The 22,677-nt window shown below is 42.8% G+C and overlaps 1 protein-coding gene across 1 annotated transcript in view; it reads right to left on the reverse strand.

Moving 5' to 3' along the window:
* Window positions 1-270: 270 nt before the first annotated feature.
* Window positions 271-22,677, reverse strand: part of PRKD1 (protein kinase D1) — a 290,788-nt gene continuing 268,381 nt past the window's right edge. Inside the window, exons 17-18 of the mRNA XM_030215182.1 lie at window positions 18,005-18,090; window positions 271-1,401 (exon numbers count right to left, since the gene is read on the reverse strand). Of these exons, the coding sequence (XP_030071042.1) occupies window positions 1,180-1,401; window positions 18,005-18,090 (308 nt within the window). The 3' untranslated portion in view covers window positions 271-1,179. The remainder of the gene's footprint in view (window positions 1,402-18,004; window positions 18,091-22,677) is intronic.

Consider the following 22,677-nt stretch of genomic DNA (forward strand, 5'->3'; position numbering starts at 1 on the left):
GGGGCTTATCTTTATACTTCCTCTTTTCTGAGCTCCTACTCCACTGTGCTGGTCACAATGTTCACATATATCAAAGCCTTTAACCTAAATATTTATTTAATTTTTTGGAGTGGGTACTGAGTGGGCCTTTTACAAAGGTGTGCTACTGTTTTTAGCACATGCTAAAAATAAGTGTGCACTAAATGCTAGCGATGCCCATATATTCCTATGGGCATCTCTAGCGTTTAGCGCGCACTAATCAGCGCACACTAAAAATGCTAGCGCGCCTTTGTAAAAGACCCCCTGAGTGAATAAATATGCTACGTTTTAACATTTTAATTTAATTTCAGAATTGACTCATCAGGCAAGTATTCTGAAATATATTAGTATAAAGAAGCATTTAAGGCAAAGTCATATGAAGATCATAGATTCAATAAAATTATAAGTGTTTTCAATTTCTCAACTTTTCCACATTTTTGATAACATTTCATGCACCTTTGCATAATGAAACAAACTGCAATCTGTCTAGTGTCCCAAAAGCTCAACTATACAACTGGCAACAAGGTCAGCAGTGAAGGAAACAATCCCAGGTGCAATATACAGAAATCCCAGGAACATTCTGCATATGTGCAGAAAACAGTCCCTACAACTTATATGAAAATGTTCTGCAGTGCTTTTAGCATTAACATCTGAGAGGTAGTGCTTTGTAATGCTTATTCATGGTTTTTAGGGTAGTGAAGCCTTCTACAACCCAGAAAATGACAATTTCAGAACAAAATAGTGCTGTTCAGCACATTGCAGTTTTTATGGGTCAGGTATCTGAAACAGCCATGAAGCCATTGCTGTGCAGAGTGTGTATTTGATATACATATAGATATATAAAATTTCTTTTAAAATTCTGAACGTTCTCGCCTAGAAGCCACACTATAAAACACTGGGACAGGTGGATACCTATTCAGACTTGTTTATTCTCAGCTGCTGAGGTTATAGTTCTGTGATGGGTTTCAGCTCTCACATGGCCAACCTCACATGGCCAATTTGCAAGCAGATCTACAGGCATACGTGGCAGATCGGGAGAACGCCTGTTTCATGTGACTGGCATGTGACCTTTGCTGCATTAGAACTCCGATGAGTCTGGTATGAATCCCATGCACATTTTCACATACATTCGTTAGTCTTTCATTGCAAGGGGAACATGGTTTAGAGAATGCTGATGCGCTCAGTAAGGGCTGTGATCTCTGCATCCTTAGGCTTGCTGGTGGTTTCCTGGTACTTCAGATGTGAATCAATAAGGTGTAATGGGTACTGCAAACTGTTGTCCCCTGCATACTGCTCCCATCGAGAATCATCACTCTCATGTGTGATGTACCGTTCTCCAAGTTTATGTTCAAGTTCTCGGAGGTCTAGCCATGACTGGTAGTCCTGAACAAAGAAAAAGTGCACTGGGTACAGATGTCTAAAAACAAATTAAAAATATTAAACTGGCTTGCAATATTAAACTGGCATGCAATTCATTCAGCTGTATTATTCAGTGAGGTGGGACGCCTTGGATAAACATTCCCTAAGGTTGTGGAAGTTTGTCCTCCTGAGGAAGGTGGAAAACGAAATGCGGTCTCGCTTATGGCTGGAGAGGAATTTTAATGCAGGTTGCTGCAGGCCAACGGAAGCTCTCTTTAAGTCAGCTAACCCATTGAGCCGTTGAAGGATTATATGCTAAAAAGGACACCTGGCGAAAGGATTATCTTTTACAAAGTATATACTGCTGTTGCAGGAAGAACTTTGAACAAATGCATACACGGACAATGTATCGGGGAGTTTAGCTCTCGGATATTTCTGGACTGTTGGGACTATAAGACATATAATTGGGGTGTGTATTGTATGTTTAAAAGCTGGGGTGTACCTCGTTTAACTGGAAGTGATGTGTGGGCTGAATGGCGCAGTGAAAGGTTTGAGAGATTGAGTTCTGGGGTCTGTAATGTATGGAAATTATTGAAATAAAGGTATACTTCTTTGGGGAAACAAAGCATTAGGAGCATTGGTTTATTAAAATTTATGAGTTTCTATGCTCCTGGAAAATACAGTGATTCCCCGTTTAAGACGAGTGCAAACTAAAGGCCAAAGATAGACCATATTCTGTATTCTGTTCAGACACAACTGACTTACATTTATTTGTATAGCTGAGAAGGAAGTAATTGTGATTTGTTAGAAGGGTCTCCTAGAACCCATTGTTAATTTTATGGAAACAGGCAATTTTCAAACAACATACAGAGCTGCAAAGTACATAGGTACCTTTTACAAACAAACTTTGCACAGATTTTCAAAGCAAGAAAAAAATATCCATTTTTCCATGAGAAATTGCCTAAGCAAAATTTTGTGCAGATATTTTTCTACTAATGTACATATATTTGAAAATATCAAAATATGTATGTTTGTATAGTTTCCACCCCAACCCTGAAAATGCTTCCGCCATTTTTACTTGTATATAGGGTGGGCTATTTTCAGACAGCTGATTAACATGGATTAAAAAAAAATAATAATAAAAAATATATATATACAGTGCAATCCGCCTAAGTGCAAGGGTCCGGGACCAAGAAATACATGCAGTTACCCGGAGCATGCACTTAACCGTTGTGACCCAAAAAAGAAGCTTGACATCTGATAAACATATGTACAGTACTGTTTATTATATGTACAGTATACAGTCTCCGTTAACTGACGTAAGGCTTACTTGAATTAATCAGTCATAGTCCTCTGTACACTCTTGTGTCTGTGAGTTCCATAGACTACGTCATAGCACTGACATCCAGTGGCCAACAGTTAGGCTCGCACGGTGTTGAGACTCTTCAACGCTCTTGCAAAAGTGACAGGAGGTTGTTGAATTTCGTCAGCATGTGCCTCGCTGCTCATTTCATCATCTGTTTCATCATCAGCCGTTGCCTGCGTGTAGGCGCATATCTCGACATCAGTACTGTCGTCAGCTGTTTGTAGATCGTAATCAACAGCTAGGTAGTGATGAAACTCCTCTTCAGTAACACCGGCTGGGATGTCAATAGCCTGTTCATCTGATTCGTTTGCAACAGCTGCATCTGTTTCGTCGCTCTCCACATCCCTAACAAAGCTTGCCCGCTTGTAGCAGTTCACAATGGTTGCCTGTGTAACATGATTCCAGGCTTCTTTCTGCATATGTAGGGAATCCAACAGTGATAGAGTACGAGCCAGTTCAACAGCACATTTATCCTTGCCAGTCTGGTCATCCATAACGCTCATCAGACGACATAGCACAAGAGCCCGATAATTTTGTTTAAAATTGGCAATTATGCCCTGATCCATAGGTTGGATCAGAGAGGTACTGTTTGGTGGCAGGAAGACCACCTTGACGTTAGACAGCCTGACATCATCACTGTGTGCAGCACAATTATCACAAAGCAACAAAATCTGATGCTTTTGTGCCCGAATTCTAGTGTCTAAATTCTTTAGCCACTGCTTCCAAATTTCATCCGTCATCCATGAATTTGCGTTAGCCTCATATGACACAGGAAGTCGCTTAACATTCTTGAAGCAACGGGGCTGTTTTCTCTTTCCAATGACGAGTGGTTCCAACTTCTCCCCTCCCATCCATATTGCAGCAAAGGAGGATCGTCAGTCGGTCCTTCGACATTTTACTTCCTGTAGTTTTGGCTTGTTTGAACGCAAGTGTTCCATCAGGAATCGCTCGCCAGTACAGACCGTTTTCGTCAGCATTGAAAATGTCACGAGGTGCAAACTTGTTCAAGATGTTAGGAAGAACTGAAACAACCCAATTTTCAGCACCAAAGTCATCAGCGTCTTGTTTCTCACCATGCTGTTTCTTGAATTTTATGTTGTTCCTCTCCTTCCAGCTTTCCAACCATCCAACAGTGGCTTTGAATTCAGTTAGTCCAAGTCTTTCAGCTAGCTGATTAGCTTTCTACAATAAGCAGTGGACCACTGAGAGGAAACTGTCTGCTCCTGACTTGAGAAAGCCACCGAAGAAGAGCATCTTCTACCTTCTCAGCTTTTCCCGCCCGTTTTCGTTTCCGGTGTGGATTTGTATTGTTTTGCCTGTCTTCCAGAAGCTGGTCTTTCTGCTTCAAGATACGTGAAATTTGACTGGGATTGACACCATATTCTTTAGCAATAGATGCTTGACTTTGCTTCTTTTCAAATTAAGAACTTCTATTCGTTCAGCCAGTGTTAAAGTCTTACAGTTGTGCGACGATGACGACGACTCCAGTGTACACTCTAACAACATTCTTTCGCTGCTTCTGCCTGAGGCAGTTAACCAATGAGATTTCAAATTTTCCGCCCCTTTGTCACGTGCCAATCGGCTTCCATATTCCATGCATGCGCTTATGCGGAGTCTTTCCTGCAGAGGAGCGGTCTTAAATCATGCATATAAGTGAATCTTGCACTTATCAGTGGTGCGCTAACCCGGTTTGTCCCCATAGAAATTGATGGCACCAAAAACGGGACCGAAGTACGGCATGCAGTTAAACAGAGCATGCGCTTATCCGACGTGCACTTAAATGGAGTGTACTGTACATATATATATATATTTTTTTTCCAATTTACTGCCGAAGACATTTAAAAACTGCCCTTATAAAACTTCATCTAGAGAAGCCAAGCTAGTTATGCAGAAATTTCCTGGACTGTATGTTTCTCAAACTTTTGATATATGAGTTGTGTTTACCTTAAAAAGGCAGGATCCAAAAAGGTATGGAGTGAGGGATGTCTAAAAAGACACGGAGGGGCATTTTTCGAAAGGACATCCAAGTCATAATAGAAACATCCAGCTTATAACATCCAAAACAGATGTCCATCTCAAATGTATTTTCCAACAGGAAATACATGTTTATGCTGGACGTCCTCAGCACACAAACGTCCATTTTACAAATTGGAACATCCAACATATAAACGGAATAACAGCAGGGAAAAGGACATCGTCTGGCAGCATTCTTAGACGAATGGCTACACAGATGTCCCTGCAGAGCAGAGGGGCAGCTTAGTGGTTAGTGCAGTGGACTTTAAACCGAGGGACTCAGATTCAAATCACACTTTAACTTTTTTATTTTGTAATTGTGAGCCCTCCAGGAACAGAAAAATGTATACTGTATCTGAATGTATACCACTTCAACAGCTTTCAGGCTTGCAGATAGCTTATATATTTAGGTACAGTAGGTATTGGGGGGGGGGGGGGGGGGGTATGCCATGCAGAATTTTTTAAAATGCTGACTCAGAATTAGACCTGACAGCAGTACAAAGTGATTTTCTGAGACTCCTGTGAAAAAATTACTTTCATAATACCAAAGGAGGGAGTCACACAGGACTTTTGGATTTTTTAAAAGTCAAAAAAGTACTAATTTATAGACATTTTTAAAGTTTGGTGGGCGGAGTCTAAGGCAATCCTTAGCTCCATGGAAGGCATTTCATGGGGGGAGCTCTAATAGATGTTTCATGCAATCTGGGGCCAATCCATGTAAAATTTGAAAGATGATGGTACAAAGCTTAAATGAAACCCTGGCTTTAATAAGAAGCCAATGCAGTTTAGTTAACAGAGATGTGACTTGTTCAAAGTGTGGAACGTTGAAAATAAATTGATCTGCTGTATTTTGAGCAGTCAGGCATCTTTTTAGGACCTTGCATCCTGAATAGATAGCATTACAGTAATCCATTTGTGATAGAACTAGAGATTGAACAAAAAGCCTGAGTCCCATATGAAAAATAAGATCTAATATATTTTAGCTTTCAAAGGGTTGGGTAGGATTTGGTAGTGATGTTTGATACATGACAATCAAACGTAAGTATGATCAATGGTAATGCCTAGAATCTTTAATGCGGATTCTATAGGATAGGAAGTTTGATTAATAGTGAAATTATTATCAAGACTAGAATCATACGGATTAGTTATAACTAGGAATTTAGTTTTGTCTCTATTGAGTTTTAGCCTGAATTCAGATGCCCAGGATTCCATAAGGACGAAGACCTAAATTGATTAGATTAAAAATTTCAGAAATGTCTTTTCTAAAAGGGAAGTATATGGTGACATCACCTGCATATTTGAAGGTTTGAAAACCAGCAGCTTCCAGCCTGTTACCAATGGTGCCATCATAACATTGAACAGAATGGGGGAGAGTGGGGAACCCTACAATCAGGGGACCAGGGAGGTGAAATAGAACCTGCTATTTTTACTTGATACAATCTCAGCTTAAGGAAACCTTGAAACCACTGAAGAACCTTGCCACTTAAGCCAAAGTGATCAAGCACATTTAATGTCATGATCCACTACATCAAAAGAACTTGACATATTGAATTGCATCAATATGATCTTATTACCTAAGCTAATTTCTTTCTTGAAATTGGATTAAAAAAAAAACTGGAAAGGACCATTTCAGTAGTATATTATGGTCTGAATCTAGATTGGAATTTATGTAAGAGTGAGAAAGATGATAGATAATCCATAAATTGGGCTGCAACTATACCTTTCATGACTTTGGTTAATAAGGGTATGGAAGCCACAGGTCTATAATAATGACATTGTTTATCGAGGCAGATATGCTTTTTTGGAATAGGGGTTAATAATACGGAGCCTTTGGGAAAAGGCCATGATTTAGCATGAAAGAAATGTTTGTTTTGAGGAGACTAATAAATGCAGTGTAAACAACCTTTAGAAGGTAGCTCTGACAAGCATCCAACGAACAGTGAGAGGAAGAATATTTCATTAGGAATGATCTAACTGTATCGAGGGAAGGTGGTAGGAGGGAACACCAAGCTCTGTCAGCTGCAGAACCTCTGCCAGTATTAGTTGATTCATTTGGGAGGATTATATAGAAACATCATTAAGCTTCTTGACACCAGATCTTATGTTGAGGATTTTCTGCTTGAAATAAGAGGTTAATTGAAATGCTGTAGGAGCTGGGTTTTTTTAAAAATAAAGGACACATGCTTAGCATTTAAGAGGGCGCTAATTAGATTTAAAAGTTTTTTGGTGCTCATGAAATGATCACCAATTTAGTATAGAACAGGGTTTTGGCTTCTTTGATTTTTGATTTATAGACTTTAATTGATGTTTTCCAGAGAAGTTGCACTTCATCTGTTTTTGTTTTTGACCACCTCCTCTCTAGTTTTCGGCACTGCCCTCTAATCAAGAGAAGAGTATCTTGACTGAACAAGGAGAGACCTTTTGGGGGGGGACCTAATCTTGGTTTTTAAGGGAGTCAAAATGTCAAGAACAGATTTGCTTAATTCATCCCATTTTGACATGAATTCAATTGTGTCTGTTTGGGGCAAATCCTGAAATTTTATATGCTGGACCACACACATTACAGAATCAATCTTCTATCTAGATATAAAAGTTGAGGAATCAGCTGGTGTTGGCTTGATTTTAGTTGCTTCTTTCCAATTTAGAGTGAATTTAATTTAATTTGGCATTTATAACCTACTATATCAACAAGTTCTAAGTGGTTTACATTTAACAGTTATGTTACCTTTTTGTGATCAGACCAGGGTACTTGTGATCAGGAGGCATTGTATAAGAAGATGTTGTCTGAATCATTAAATCTGTGTGCCAATAAGTCCAGCAGGTATCCTCTAGAATGGGAGGAAGTGGAATAAAAATAAGTGAATTGTCAAAACGATAAGAAATCATAAAATATTGGTGTTAGTATCATTCGTGTTTTCTAAGTGTAAATTTATTTCGTCCACTAGTAAGATATTGTCATGTTTGACACATATATTAGAGACGAATTCAGAGAAATCAGATTCAGTGGATGACTATCTACCTGGTAGGCGATAGAATAGGGTAAGACAAATTGAATCATGGAGAGAATCATCAGTAATTTTGCATGCAATAATTTCTAGATTAGGAGGGATATAATAGATTAACTCAATTTTAAAAAAGGAGTTGTAGATGATGGCTTTGCCACTACCTCTTTTCTTGGGTTTTGTTTGATGGAGAATCTTGTAGTCTGGAAGACAGATTTCGAGTAGTAAGGGATCATCTTTGGCATGTAACCAGGTTTCAGATATTAGGGCTAGTTCAATGTATTCATCCTCTATATGCCCTCTAATTATATCTGTTTTGTTTATAATAGATCTGGCATTTATATAACCTACTGGGATAGGTAGGAAGGATATTAGGAGATTATTATTGTGGTTGAAATTGACTAGATAACATTAGGAAGAAGATCTTTCTCAATTTGGCTTTTCTATGAAAAGACTCGGATCTATGAGAAGATGGGTGATCCTGTTTGGGGAAGCTGATTTAATTTAGGTCAGTGGTTCCCAAACCTGGTCCTAGAGGCACCCCAGCCAGTCAGTGAAGTTACTTTTAGCTGGTTGAAAGTAACCATTGTACAAAGGAGACAAGAAAATGTGTTGTAGTTTGTTTTGTTCAATGTGGGTTTGGGATTTTATGATTATGTATGTAGCTTTGTAATTCGCATAGTTTTATGCAGGATATAAATGAATAAAATGAAACTAAACTAAAAAATGGAGTCTGCACAAATGGAGCAGGTCATTAACGATATGGAATAGAAACATCAGGTGGATCCAACTGACATAACCCTCCTCTCAAGATTGCTGAAGCTGAAATACAACTACAACATGTCTTTGAGTAGACAGACAGGCATGTCTATATTTATGAGATCTGCTCAGTATCATGCTGAAAACAACAAGGGGTCCTTTTACCAAGCTGCAGGAAAAAGAGCCCTGCGCTAGCGGTGGGGGCCATTTTTCCCGTGCCCCAGGGCCCTTTTTACCACATCGGGTAAACAAGCCCCCGGCACATGGCCATGTGGTAAGAGATAAGAGCTCTCGTGCTAACCTGGCAGTAACCAAGCAGTGCAAGGCAATGCTCAATTACCGCCGGGTTACTGCTGTGGAAGCCATTTCCGGAGGTTTTCCTTTTCCCCTGGAAATGGCGCATGCGTTGGGCCAATGGTAGTCCTGGAAGAGCGAACTATAAGCTCATATAGGGCTTACCGCCACTCTGTAAAAGCCCCCCCCCCCCAAATGCGGTCATTTATTGGCTCAATATCTCAGGGGCAGATGTAAAAGACCTGGAATCTATATACTTAAGAATGCAAGCAGAGTATCCTTGGCAAAAACTAGGTGACGTCTTATCCTAATTCAGGACTTTTACAGACAATTACACTTCTCTGAGGTTTTTCCTTCTGATTCCTCCTTGGGCTCTTTGAATCTCTAGTGCACCCTATTCCTCCACCCACAGCCAATGCCAAGCTGTCAGTTGAAGGATTGGATGGATGAAGTACTAGCCACAATGAAAAGCATAGCTAGATGCAAGGCTCCTGAGCCTGACAGGCTAACTGTTGAATTCTATCTTCTATCTTTCTTTTCATAAGGAATTAGTCTCTTGGCTCAAGAGTTTTTCACCTACCTGGTAGCCTCTGCAAAGTCAAGGGAATCTTCAAGGAAGCCATGATAACTATACTATCTAAGGTCGGACAAGGACCCTCATTATGTACAAAATTACAGTCTGTTCTCACTTTACAGCAGGGGCGTAGCCACGGGTGGGCCTGGGTGGGCCTGGGCCCACCCACTTTGGGCTCGGGCCCACCCACTTTGGGCTCAGGCCCACCCAGCAACGGTGCAGAGAGATGGCAAAAGAATTGATCCGCTGCCGGCCTTCTTTCCCCTCCCTCCCCTTCGGGCAGCGCTGCAGTCTAACTGTTCAGTTGAGCAAAGCTGCATGGCACCGCACGGGTCCGTCCTGCCGCTACGCTGCTGCTTCCGGCTCCTTTGTCATCTTTGTTCTTCTGCTGCTTATCTGCAGCGGATCCGCGCGCTGCCAGGGCTGTCTTCTGTATGCTGCCTGCGACTGCTTCCTTCCGGCCGGCCTCACCTTCTCCGATACTCTTTCTGGAGGCGGGCCAGCAGGAAGCAGTCACAGCGGCAGGACAGACCCGAAGCCGTGCAGCTTTCCTCAACTGAAGAGATAGACTGCGACGCTGCCAGAAGTGGAAGGAGGGGAAAGAAGGCCTGGAGCCAGTGTGCCAGTGGTGGCTGGGGAAAGGGAGGGAAAAAACCTGTAGCTGCAGCACATGCTGGCTGGCGGGTGGTTGGTTTGTAAGTATATATGTGTGTGTGTGTGGGGGGGGGTCGTCGGGGAGAGACAGAAGCATTGTTGGGATGAGGGAGTGAGACAGGGTAGAGTTAGGTAGGGGGAGGGACGTAGAGATGATGCAAGGGGAAAGCGAGGGAGAATTGTTTGATATGGGTGGGATGGGGAGCGGGAGGGAAAGGGCACGAGAGAAAAAAACACATTGGACATGGAAGTGGAAGGGAGAGATGACAGGGGAAATGTTGAACATGGCAATGAGGTGAGGGAAAGGAAGGGTGGAGAGATGGTGGTTGGTTGGTGGGTGGGGGGGGGGGGGTAGAGAGAGATGTCAAACCAGGGGCTCAAGGCAGGGAAAGGGAGAAAAGTTGGACATGAAGGTGGAGAAGAGGAGAGGAAAGGAGAGATGCACAAGCGGGGGAGGGGAGAAAGAGGGAAGATGGATCCAGGGAGAGAAGATAGACAATGGATGGTAGGGAAGAGAAAGGGAAAAATGCTGGACAATGGGGGAGGGGAGATAGATGGGACAGGAAGATGCTGGTGGTGGGAGGTAAAAGGGACAGGGAAATATCAGGCTACGAGGGTGAGGAGGGTAGAAAAAGGGAACAGATGCTGGGCTGGAAGGGTGGAGGGAGGGAGACACTGGGAATGGTGGAAAGCATGGGGGAGAGGCCCAGGGAGTGGAGATGGCAAGGAAAAAAAATGAGAGAATAGTGATCACAGGGGGTAGAAATATGGTAATGGCGTGTAGATCGAAGATGGAAGGGAATGGAAGGCTGAGAAGGAGAGAGATGGGAATGGGAGAGCTAGTGGGTGAAAGGAGATGGAAATGTGATAGATATCTGAAAAGTAAAAAGAAGGAAAAGATTCAGAAAGAGGATGAAATTTGAGTGTACAGAGGCAGAAAAGAAAAAAAAAAGAAAGGAAAGAGCTAAAATGGAAGGATCAATATTTCAGAGGTAGGTATAGTGAGGAAATGAAGCAACAGGAGAAAAAAGACAAATGGACAACCGCTTGAAGAATTAGTAGAAGACAGACAGGAAAGCGGGAAAGAGAAATTGGAACCAACACGATGGAAAAATAAAATGTCCAGACAATAAAGGTAGGAAATTCATTTTACTTTGAATATTTTAAATGGAATATGTTAACTTTGGGAAATGTGCATAGCGGATGTCTTTTTATTGTGTTAAGTAGAAAAGGAAATGCGCTTTTGTTTTTTGTTTTTTTTTCTCCGGTGTTGCAGTACATGCTGAGGTTCCCAGTTCAATTTTGTCTATATATTTTTATTTCTAATTTGTGATCCCTTGTTCTGTAATTTGTGAGGGTCTGTCAGTGTGACTTTAACGGCAGATGAGGAGATTGGAGAGGAGAGGGAATTGGGGGAGGGGCTTTATTTTCTGCCCTGGTCACCAGCATGGCTAATGGCAGCCCTGACCCTTGCTGTAGCTAGTGGGGATTCCCAAGCCCTACTAGCTGGGGTCTCTTCTGAAGCTGGCCAGAGATGCCTTCTTACTGAGCTTGGCAGATGGGGGCAGCATCCTGGAGCCACTGACAACTAAGCATGTATGGGGTGCTGGCATCAGTGGCTCTAGGAGTTGCTGCTGCCTACTGGGCTTGGTGGAGAGGAGTTCTGGCCATCTTTACTGGAGGCCTTCAGCTGACAGAGATTAGGGATCCTCATCTGCTAAAGTATTTATATTTTGAATTGGGAACTGCTGGGGGAGAGAGAAAATTTTGTGCCCACCCACTTTGTGCTCAGGCCCACCCAAAATTGGCTGTCTGGCTACGCCACTGCTTTACAGGTTGTTCTCACTGATCAATGTGGATGCTAAGTTATATGCAAAGCTTTTAGCCTCGCGGCTCCAACTAGCCTTACCAGCAATTATTCAGCAAGATCTGACTGGCTTTATGTCTGGTCAATATTCAGGTAATAATACCAGACTTTTTACTACTATCTTATTGCAGGTCCAATGTTTGACTACTCCTTATGTGGCTATTGCATTAGATGCTGAGAAGGCCTTTGGCAGGGTCGAATCACCGTATTTGTTTGCTCACTATCACAGGAATGGGGTTAAAGTAACAATTCAATAAGCAAAACAGATAAATATTAGGATTACACAATGTCCCATGGGGAGTAATCACCGTTATACACCATTAGGTGGAAGAAAAAAGCCTCAAAGTTAGGTAACAGCCACCTTGCAAATAATGTAAAGTTGTCATCAATACTATCACAGGCAAAAAAAACTCCATCTATCACAAATAAACAGTATATGCTCACTCATGGACAAACATTGAGAATCAAGCACCAGGAAACATACTAAATGTACTTATCTATGTATTAATTTTTTTATGTGGTGAATAAACTTGGACTTTTATATGTGGAACAGCTCTGGATTTATTATTATTGATCTGCTGCTTTGTCACCTCGTTTGGATTTTGGATCAAATTTCAAAAGCTGGATTTCAGCTTTATATTCATACCCCACAGCTAGAGTGTGAGTTAATGGGGGGTACTCTAACAGTTTTAGTCTGTCAAGAGGCACATGGCAGGGTTGCCCACTCTCGTCATTCCTTTTTGCTCTTTTGGTGGAGCCCTTAGCAGCAAAGGTACGCCTTGCCAATAAGTGGCTCCAAGCGGGAGAATATAAAATTTTGCTTTTTCAGCATGACATCCTCCTTACAATAGGGAATTCGTGTCACTTGCTTCCAAGTATCCTATATAATAAAACCCACCTCCAACGTTCTGAAGCTGGCAGGCCAGTGGCAGCGTGGACAAATTGAAGCATTCGTGCTCAAACTATGCATCAGCAGACATGATGACATACCGCAACTACGGACGAGTCACAAAAGACTGTGCCCAATCACAGCACAGCAGCACGAGACGTCACCAAACCAAAAAAAAAAAGCCAACAACAAAAAAAGAGAACAGCACTGCCGGACCAGTATTAAAAAATAGGAAACCGCCAACGCGAAAAAAAAGGAGCACTGCCGGTAAAAGCTGACACACTGGAACACAGCCCCCACACCCTCGGTGCTCTGTCACTCGCCCCTTCCCGAGGTGCCAGTTGACCACGTCTCCCTCAACCGACTTAGGACACCGCTCTCTCCTCCATGACTTCAGACCTCCCCCTCCTTCCCCACAGACTCCCTCTCGAATCGAAGAACAATCCGTTTCTACCCTCCGCCTTCCCGTCACGGCACACCTCCGGACGTACACGACACCACCCTCTCCTTCCCCCCCCCACCCAAAAGGGTCGTCGCATCGTCACTAAAAAAAACTTGCAGGCACCATCCCTACATCGACGCTGATACGGCGAATGGCTGCAGCAGTCAAAAGCATCCAGACTCAGAACTTCCCTCTCTAACACAGCACAGGTCCCGCACGTGCCTACACGCAGACTCAAATCGAAACCCACCTGCAAAACCCTCTCAGTTAGAAAAGACTTCCTCAAACTTTGCCAAGCAAAACAGAACCCCCCCCCCCCAACAAACACAACCCACTCAAATCCTCACAAAACGCTGACCACCCCCCCTCCAACCACCCACACTACCACAGAAACAAACACATTCCCAAAAAAACACACTGACTACCCAACTCTATATCACACACACGCACACTGTGATAAGTAAGAGGGTGTCCTATAGGGTGTAGGCCACTAGAGGGCGCTAGGAGAAGTTGGAGGTCACTAGGACCGGGGAGAGCCCTGGGAGGTCCACAGGTGCAGGTGGTTATGGGCTGGGTCCTGGGTAGCTAATTAACCACTTTATACCCCACCTGAGTTGTGAAAGGAAGGGAAGTGAGCTAGCAGAGGAGAAGAGAGAGCCCCTTAAAGATACTGGCTAACCTTATGGACTTGGGGTGGACTGGGTGTCCAAAGGAGATCAGCAGGCTGAAAGTCCTGGGGTAAGAAGTCCCTAAAGCATTAGTGTTTGACTGGGTGTCCTCCGTAGTTATAGGAACTGTGTGTTCAGTGGAGGGACTGTGTGTCCGGAGAAGAAAAGACTGTGTGTCTAGGACTGTGTGTCCGAAGAAGAAAAGACTGTGTGTCTAGAACTGTGTGTTCAATGAGGGACTGTGTGTCCGAAGAAGAAAAGACTGTGTGTCTAGAACTGTGTGTTCAATGAGGGACTGTGTGTCCAAAGAAGGGGAGACTGGAGGTCTAAAGTACTGAGAGAAGCAGGCTGCAAAGCCTGGGGTTGAGAGTCCCCAAAGTATTGGTATAGTACTGAGCCCATGTATCTGTGTGGGGAGGCTCAATGTGAAGATCTATGAAAGCATAAAGTGTTAAGCTAGCAGAAGTGTGCCCAGGGGCTGGAATAAAGAGTTGCCTGAGAAATATGCAGTTGGTGAGACCTGCTTAATTTGCTGAGTGGAAACCAGGTCACCCTGAGTGAGAAGGGACAGCACACTAATCTGCATATGATTTGCATATTGAGAACCAGGTCACCCTGAGTGAGAACGGGGATATCACAACACACACACTGAAACAAACACAGACACACTCTCACTCACACACCCACACAAACTACAACCTCCAACCCACATATGCTGATGCACAACATTCACACTCACTCACTCACTCTCTCTCTCTCTCACTATATCACACACACTCCAAGCCCACCTGCAAAACCCTCTCAGTAAAAAAACACTTCCTCCAACTTTGCCAGCACAACACACACAAAAAAAAACAAGCAAGAACACAAACACAACCCACGCAAACACTCACAAGATGCTGACCCCCCTAACCACCCTCACATTTCACCAACCCATGAACCACCCCCCCTGTCATTGACAGAGACAAACAGACACAAACACATTTCCCAGAAAACAAACTGAACGCCCCACCCTCTCTCTCTCTCTCTCTCACACACACACACACACTGAAACAAACACAGACACACTCTCTCTCACACATACAAACTACAACCTCCAACCAAAAACACCACTAAAAAAACACACATACGCTGATGCACAACATTCACACTAAATCACTCTCTCTCTCTCTCTCACTATATCACCCCTTCAACAATAAGACAAACACATAAAAAATGGCCAATGCCCCTCTCACACACGCAACAACCCCCCCCCTTCCACCCACCCACAGGATAAGGTCCAAAGCCCATCCAAAATTACATACACCCACCCATTAACACATCACTTCAGAAGTTGTCCTACTAACACTATCCATGTCATTTCTAGCAAAAAACAGAAGACACAGAAAACAGCAACTGTACCAACAAATGTTCAACCTAAGAAGAAAAGCACTACTGAAATAACAGGATTGACACACCACGGAGAAAACCCACGCTCACAACTTGATCAACACACAGACACACTCTCTCACTCACACAAAAACCCCAGTAAAAATAAAAAATGAAATGGCACATAACACAAAAATGTCAAATATTCATTACCAACACAACACAATTATAAAATAAACCTCTTTCAACACAATCATTGCAGAAATCAAATACCTTGCTAGCGCCTGTTTCATTGCTCACCAAAATGGGCCTTTTTTACTAGTTCTTACAGAATTGCCAGAATTTGGCAAGCTATCCGGTTTCCAGACGAATGTATTTAAATTTGAAGGGGTCATTTACTAAGCCGCGGTAATGTTTTTAGCGTATGCTAATGATTAGCACGTGCTAAATGCTAGAGACGCCCATATGTTCCTAAGAAAGTATTATTGGATGGTGCAAGTATGGGTTTGTATTGAGAGGAGCATGTTACCTCCATATAGATGGTCTAACTGAACCTGGGGGCCTGTAGGATCCTCCCTTAGAATGGTGGAGGCTTCTCCTTTTCTGAAACAATTGGCACCCCGACATAATAGACCATACAAAAAAAAACCCAACAAAACAGACTAAAACCAAAACAGACCATGACAAAAAAAAACCCTTCCAAAAAAAAACCTATACAAAAAAAACCCACAACAAAACAGATTTATGATTCTCACTAGATACCAAGTGTGGATAGTGAAGTCAAGCCATAGGCAGGTGCCAGGACTTTCAAGTGACAAGTCGTGGACTTTCTCAGTAATTTATGGCTCCTCCACTTCTTTGTACCCTTCAAATTCGTACCATTCAAAAATCTATCTCATCAGGCCCTTTTTTCAGGAGTCTATTTTGTCAGGGACTTTTATGTCGGGAACTTTTTTTGTTTGGAGCTTTTTTGTCTGGTTTCTTTTATCTAGTTTCTTTTGACCGGGTGCCGAAACAATTATATACTATCTGGGTCCAGGTACTGCAGGTTGTAGTGGGCAACAAAAGACTTTCATCATTGTCTTCCTTATGCTCCTTATTATTTTGCACCTGAAAGGGACAGTAGAATTTTTGAGGTTGGGAAAGGAGGGGTGTACTGCTGACTGTGTATTTATTTGCGGGTGGAACTTTGAAATCTTTTCAACAACTAAGGCACTTATAAGGTTTGTCCGCTTTGGAACTTTATGTAAATTTAGAGATACACCACTTATTACATACTTCTGTTTTACTGGGGTAGCTCAATTGCAAGCTTACCCCACTAGAGGAAGTAATACTCCAGGGAGCCTCTGAGAAAAAGCTCATCTCAAAAATTTATATGTTATTTACAAGGTGCACACAATGTTTAAATTACACGATTAAGTGGAAGGAAGACCTGGGTGCAACAATATCTGACTCAGAATGGCAGTTTATTCATACTAATACATTTAAGATCTCTATGGGGCTCATTTTCAAAGCACTTAGACTTACAAACTTCCATAGGTTACTATGCAACTTTGGAAGTATAAGTGCTTTGAAAATACACCTCCACGTCTTCCAATTTAATTGAACATGGGATAAAATTGTTGAAATACTGGTATTTATACCCGACTAGATAGTTGCTCTTTTTTTCCAGAGCGTCTCCACTATGTTGGAGAGGTTGTGGGAAGCAGGACACCTTTATTCATGTCTGGTGGGAGTGTATAAGTATCACTCCTTTCGGTCTGAATGTGCTCAAATTCTATCATAGATTATAAATGCTCATATACCTGAGGACCATAAATATTCATTATTACATCTCCAGCCACCCACCTTGTTCCCTCCACAATTCAAGTTGTTCTTAATCTGTCTCTGTAATGCGAAGGGAGGTTGTTCGCTGCAGGTCAACCAAAGTTCTGCCCCAGTTAGCCGACTTGAGGGCCCAGTTATGGCAGGCTTATTTGATAAACTATGAGGCTCCTTTGTGTCTTGGTAAAATTCCAGTTCCACCTTGTAATTTAGACTACCTATGTTTTGGTGGTTGGACTTGTGTTGTATTGTGTATTATACATTACTGGCTTCTTACTAATAGGTTGTATTGGAGGCTATATTGTAGCAATGATATGGTAGACATTACTTATGTTATTTTCTTTTGAATTTGGACCACGGTAAATGCAAGCTCTTGTTGGGAGGGTTGGGGTTACTAACAGCTTGTTATATATGGTTATAAAAAATTCTTAATAAGGTTCAAGTTTAAATAAAGAAAAACAAAACTGCTGTTAGATCATTAAGATGCATTAGGTACCTAATGCAGCAAAAATGGCCTAACATGGAACATGCTAAAGCGTTCTATGTTAGTTTTCTCATCTGCATGTGCTAAGCATGCAGTATTTATTTATTTTATTTTTGGAGGGTGTGTGTCAGGGGTGGAGAAAGGGCATGGATGAGCTAATCAGCTAGCGTGCTGACATCACCACCGTGCTAATTGGTTAGCGAGTCCAGAATGAGGGAGCCTTAAGTACCTCCTACATAACTGGTGGTAAGTGCGCCAGCAGTATTTTTTCTCAGTGGCCGCACACTGATGCTAACAATGCACAGCCATATATTTAACAAATAGAAAAAAGCCATTTTTGATGGCCATTCTAAAAATGAGTGTAGTGCGTGGGAAAGTTCCACGTAAAGATGCACTATTTCTTGGATGTTCAAGAAGCATTACCTGTAACCATGGATGGCTTAGCGTCTTATCCACGCTATAACGCTTTCTCATTTTCACTTGCAGTAAATTATTTATGAGATCCATAGCTAAAAAACAAAACAGATATATTATAAATTGTCATTCAGAAATACAGTGATACTTATCAGTGAAAACCAGTTTGGCCTTTGCATACCATTTCTTCTAGTCTCATGTTTAAGAATACCATTATTTCAACATAGTAAGAATTATTTGGATAACTCTAGCATCTTTCACCAGAACCAAACAAAATACTGAACACAAGAGTCATCTAGTTTACTCATACCAAATACACTACATATAGACAGACACATCTCTTAAGAAGTGGGAATATGAGTTCTTCTTTCAAAGATATAGCAGCAGAGGTGAATAGGAGGGAGTTTCCTTTGAATATGTTCTATAGTGAAAGCAGCACCTCATTCTCCACACTGGCATCATTGTTTCACAAGCACTGCTCAGCCTAAGCAGCATAATTTCATCAGATACACCCCCTTAAAGCACAAGGAAAGGCCTGGAAGCAATTCTATTTTGCAGTGCTACAAATGTTGCCAGTCTGTCCTTGCATCTTTAAAGAAGTGGGTATTAAAGGATACTGTTGCTCAAACAGAAGGGTGCTGGACAGCAAATACCCATATTCTTCCTAATTCACCTCTAGCTGTGTTTGCCCCATGCTGTCTTGAATTTCAATACCTCAGCCACCTCTAATGGGAGATTGTTACATACATTGAAGGACTTCTTCAGTATGTTAATCCTGAGACTACTCCTTCCCAGCCTCATATCCTGATCCATTGGAATACCTACCTCCGAAACCCCAGGATCAAACAAGAGATCCTTAAATTTGCAGTCCACTTCTCCCCTGATTGAGCTATCTTGGTTTAATTAAAATTAAATTTCTGTAGAAAAGAATAGCTACCTCCAGAGGATGTCAAAGATTTTTCAAGCAAGTTTCTCACAAAATCTTACAAGACCTAGTAAAATTTCACTTAGATCCATTTATTTTCCCTGAGTTTCTCCCCCTTATTCTCCTGTGAGTGTTACAGCCTTTCCTCTCATTTGGGGTGAGGTTCTGGCCGACTCCTTGCCTCTGAGGTGGCTAGATACATACAGACTCCATGTGCAGAAGGTCACAATTCTTTTACAAGCAACTGAACTATAAGGTGGATTTTATTTATTTAAGCTGAGTACTACAGTAAAGAAGATTTGCTTAAGAACCAAGTGTCTACTGGTAAAGCTTCTATTTGGGAATGGTTTATGCTGGATGTTTAAGCTACATTATACTTTGCCTAGAACAGTACAATTCAGAATGCAAAAGGGTCTCACTATTCAAGACTAATTGCATATTTGTCAAATAAACATAAAAAGGTTTTACAAATAATGAATTTCATTTCACAGTTGTTTGCAAGCCTTCTCACTTCTTCCCATGTCATCCTCTCTCTTGACACTCTAGTACACACCTAGCAAATAAAGTATTGAATCTCATGCAGAGTCTTCGCACTGCACACCCCTCTGTTATTGTTTCTCCTCCATCTTCCACAGCTCCCCCTAGTCTTCTTTTTGATGATGTTGCTGTACTTCTTGACTGGCATTTCACTCAGGAAGTAGCCTGTCTTGACTGCTTCAGGTACATCAAACATGAAGCTGGAGTCATTTCTCCTCTTTGCCAAATCTCGGATGAACTTCACAATAGAGAGCTGCACGGCTTCCGTCTCCGCGGGAATCCCGCGGAACCCGCGGGATTCCCGCGGGGACGAAGGCAGTTCCTGCGGGGTTCCCGCGGGGATGGAACCAGTTCTGCGGGGTTCCCGCGGGGACGGAGGCAGTTCCTGCGGGGTTCCCGCGGGGATGGAACTAGTTCTGTGGGCTTCCCGTGGAAGTGTAAGCTGCACCTGCACCAGCCTCTCATCTACCGAATACCAATTTATTTGAGTGCTGTCTCCTCCTCTTCTTCTTTGCTTTAACAGCATAAATGTGGAAAGTCTTCCATTAAGGAGGTGGTAGAGTCACAAATGATGACGGAATTCAAAAAGGCGTGGGATGAACACAGAGGATCTCTAATTAGAAAATGGAAGTTATATAAAAGCTAACCTTAAATGGCTGCATGTGTGTGGATATGTCAAGTGACACTTAGATGGCGACTCTGGCTGTGATGAACTAGAGCTGATACCTGGCAGACTTGTATGGTCTGTGTCTCATACATGGCAATCTGGTGTAGGATGGGCTGGAAAGGGCTTAGACAGCAACTTCAGTGGCTGGAACTTGAGGACAGTGCTGGACAGACTTTTACGGTCTGTGTCCCACAAATGAGAACATGAATAGACTGGAGTGGGCTTCGATGGCAACTCCAGCAGTTGGAACATAAGGATGGGGCCAGATAGACTTCTGTGGTCTTTGTTCCAGAAACACGAAAGAAAGACCATAATCAAGTATATAATATCACACTTGTTGATTTAATGATGAATTGATCATGAGTGTGACTATTGAGCAGAGTGGATGGACCGTTCAGGTTTATTTGCTGTCACTTACTATGTTACTATTAATCCTCTTTGCTCCCAGGCTGGTGCAAAGACCTCAGCTCTGACACAGGCAAGAGAATCAGATGTCACCTGACCTACTGGCGTGTGCATGTGGCGACCTCTCAGCACACACTGCCAGTGAATCAGAGACAAATCTTACATGTACGCACCAGAGTTCCAAGTTCCAACTTCCGTTCCTTCCTTGCCTACAGTGCTGTGGCTCAAATCCAGAAAGAGACTGAGGGAGCTGACTGGAACTTTCTTTTATGTACTATTAAATTCTTACGGGGATGGGTGGGGATGGGTTAAATTCTTGCGGGTACGGGTTGGAATGGTTTAAATTTTTGCGGGGATGGGTGGGGATGGGTAAGATTCCAGTGGGGATGGGTGGGGACGGGTAAGATTCCAGCAGGGACGGGCGGGGATGGGTAAGATTTCTGTCCCCGTGCAACTCTCTACTTCACAAAGACTGTGAAAGGAGGAAACCTCTATTGGTGGTCCTCTTTATACTTGGCGCCTACTGATGACCATTTTTTTTCTTATGTCATATGGCAGCTTTGATACAATCTCATTTATGCCCCATGTTGTATTCAAGTAGTATAGGCCAGGAAGGTTTGGATCAGCCTTAAGTGCTTCCAGTTCCTGGAGAAGATCTCCTAATTCTTGTAGCCTGTCATTATCTCTATTTTTTCACCTTTCGGTAACTCCTTATTCTTTTCATCAGTGCCTTTTGGATAGCTTCTGGGCTGATATAGTGCTGGTCAAGTCTCTTCCACATTTATTTCAAACCTCTTGATGGGTCATGCAAAAATGTATCCAGTAAGCTTTTTACACATTTAGCTTACTCAGTTCCTAGCCACTTTCTCAACAGGTTCATCTCTTGTGTGGGAGTGAACCTCATAATTGTCACGACTCTGGTCATGATTCCCCTCTGACTCACCTTATGTCCCGATGGTCAGCTGCTGAGCTGGCTACTGTCTGCATTGTTTTTTTCCTGTGTGTTCCAAGCCTTACTTGGGTGTTCAGTGTGTTTTCTGCCTCTGTCCTGTAGGGTCTCCACTTCCTGCATGTTTCAAGCCTCGCTTTGGGTTCAGTGTATTTCCTGCCTCTGTCCTGTTTATAAGGAAGTGGTGCACTTTCATTCATTGCCTTTGCAATGCCAAAGGTCTCCAGGTTAGTTTGGAGCACTTCTGCCTTGTTCTAGTCTGTGTGCTTTTGGGCACTTCTGCCTTGATTTCTTGTTGCTTTGTTCGTAGCCTGTGTGCTTGTGGGTACTTCTGTCTTGTTTCCTTGTTTAAGGTGCCTGTGTGCACTTCTGCTTTTGTTCTTCTCGGTCTGTTTGTGTGCTAGATTTAGCCTTCAGCCATAGTTCTGTTGTTTGTCTGTGTGGGTCAGCTTTGTGTCCTGCCTAGTCTGTCTTGCTTGTTCTAGTCCCCTCTACCTTAGCTTCAGCCATAGTTCTGTTGTTTGTCTGTGTGGGTCAGCTTTGTGTCCTGCCTAGTCTGTCTTGCTTGTTCTAGTCCACTCTACCTTAGCTTCAGCCTTAGCTCTGTTGTTTGTCTGTGTGGCTCAGCTTTGTAGCCTGCTTGTGTCTGCCCTGTTTGTCTTCAGCTCCAGTCCCCTTCCTGCTTGTCTCTGCCCTGTTTGCTTTCAGCTTCTGTTCCTGCCAAGCTTGTTTGAAAATCCTGAATCCTGCTTGAGTATCCTGAATCCTGTTCCTGCCAAGCTTGTTTGAAAATCCTGAATCCTGCTTTGAGTATCCTGAATCCTGCTCCTGCCAAGCTGGTTTGAAAATCCTGAATCCTGTTCCAGTCAAGCCAAGTCTGTTCCAGCATTTGGTTCCAGCCAAGCCAAGTCCGTTCCTGAATCCCATTCCAGCCAAGCCAAGTGCATCCCGAATCCTGTCCAGTCCTGCTTGGGGGGTTTTGCCTCCTGCTGCCACTCGATGACAGTAGGCCAAGGGCTCACGTTGTTCCAGAGTTTGTGACTGTTTGTTTAAAACCTGGGATTGTGACAGATTGCAAAGGCCATGAGCTCGGCAAAATCATCCTTCCAGCTGGGCTTCCAGCCCATGACTTTTTTCTCTGTTGGCAATCCGGGTCTCAGCTCGGGTGCAGCTCCTAGTTCCAGTTCAGATTCCGGTCC

The sequence above is a fragment of the Microcaecilia unicolor genome, chromosome 9, assembly GCF_901765095.1.
Source record: "Microcaecilia unicolor chromosome 9, aMicUni1.1, whole genome shotgun sequence".
In the NCBI taxonomy this organism is placed as follows: Eukaryota; Metazoa; Chordata; class Amphibia; order Gymnophiona; family Siphonopidae; genus Microcaecilia; species Microcaecilia unicolor.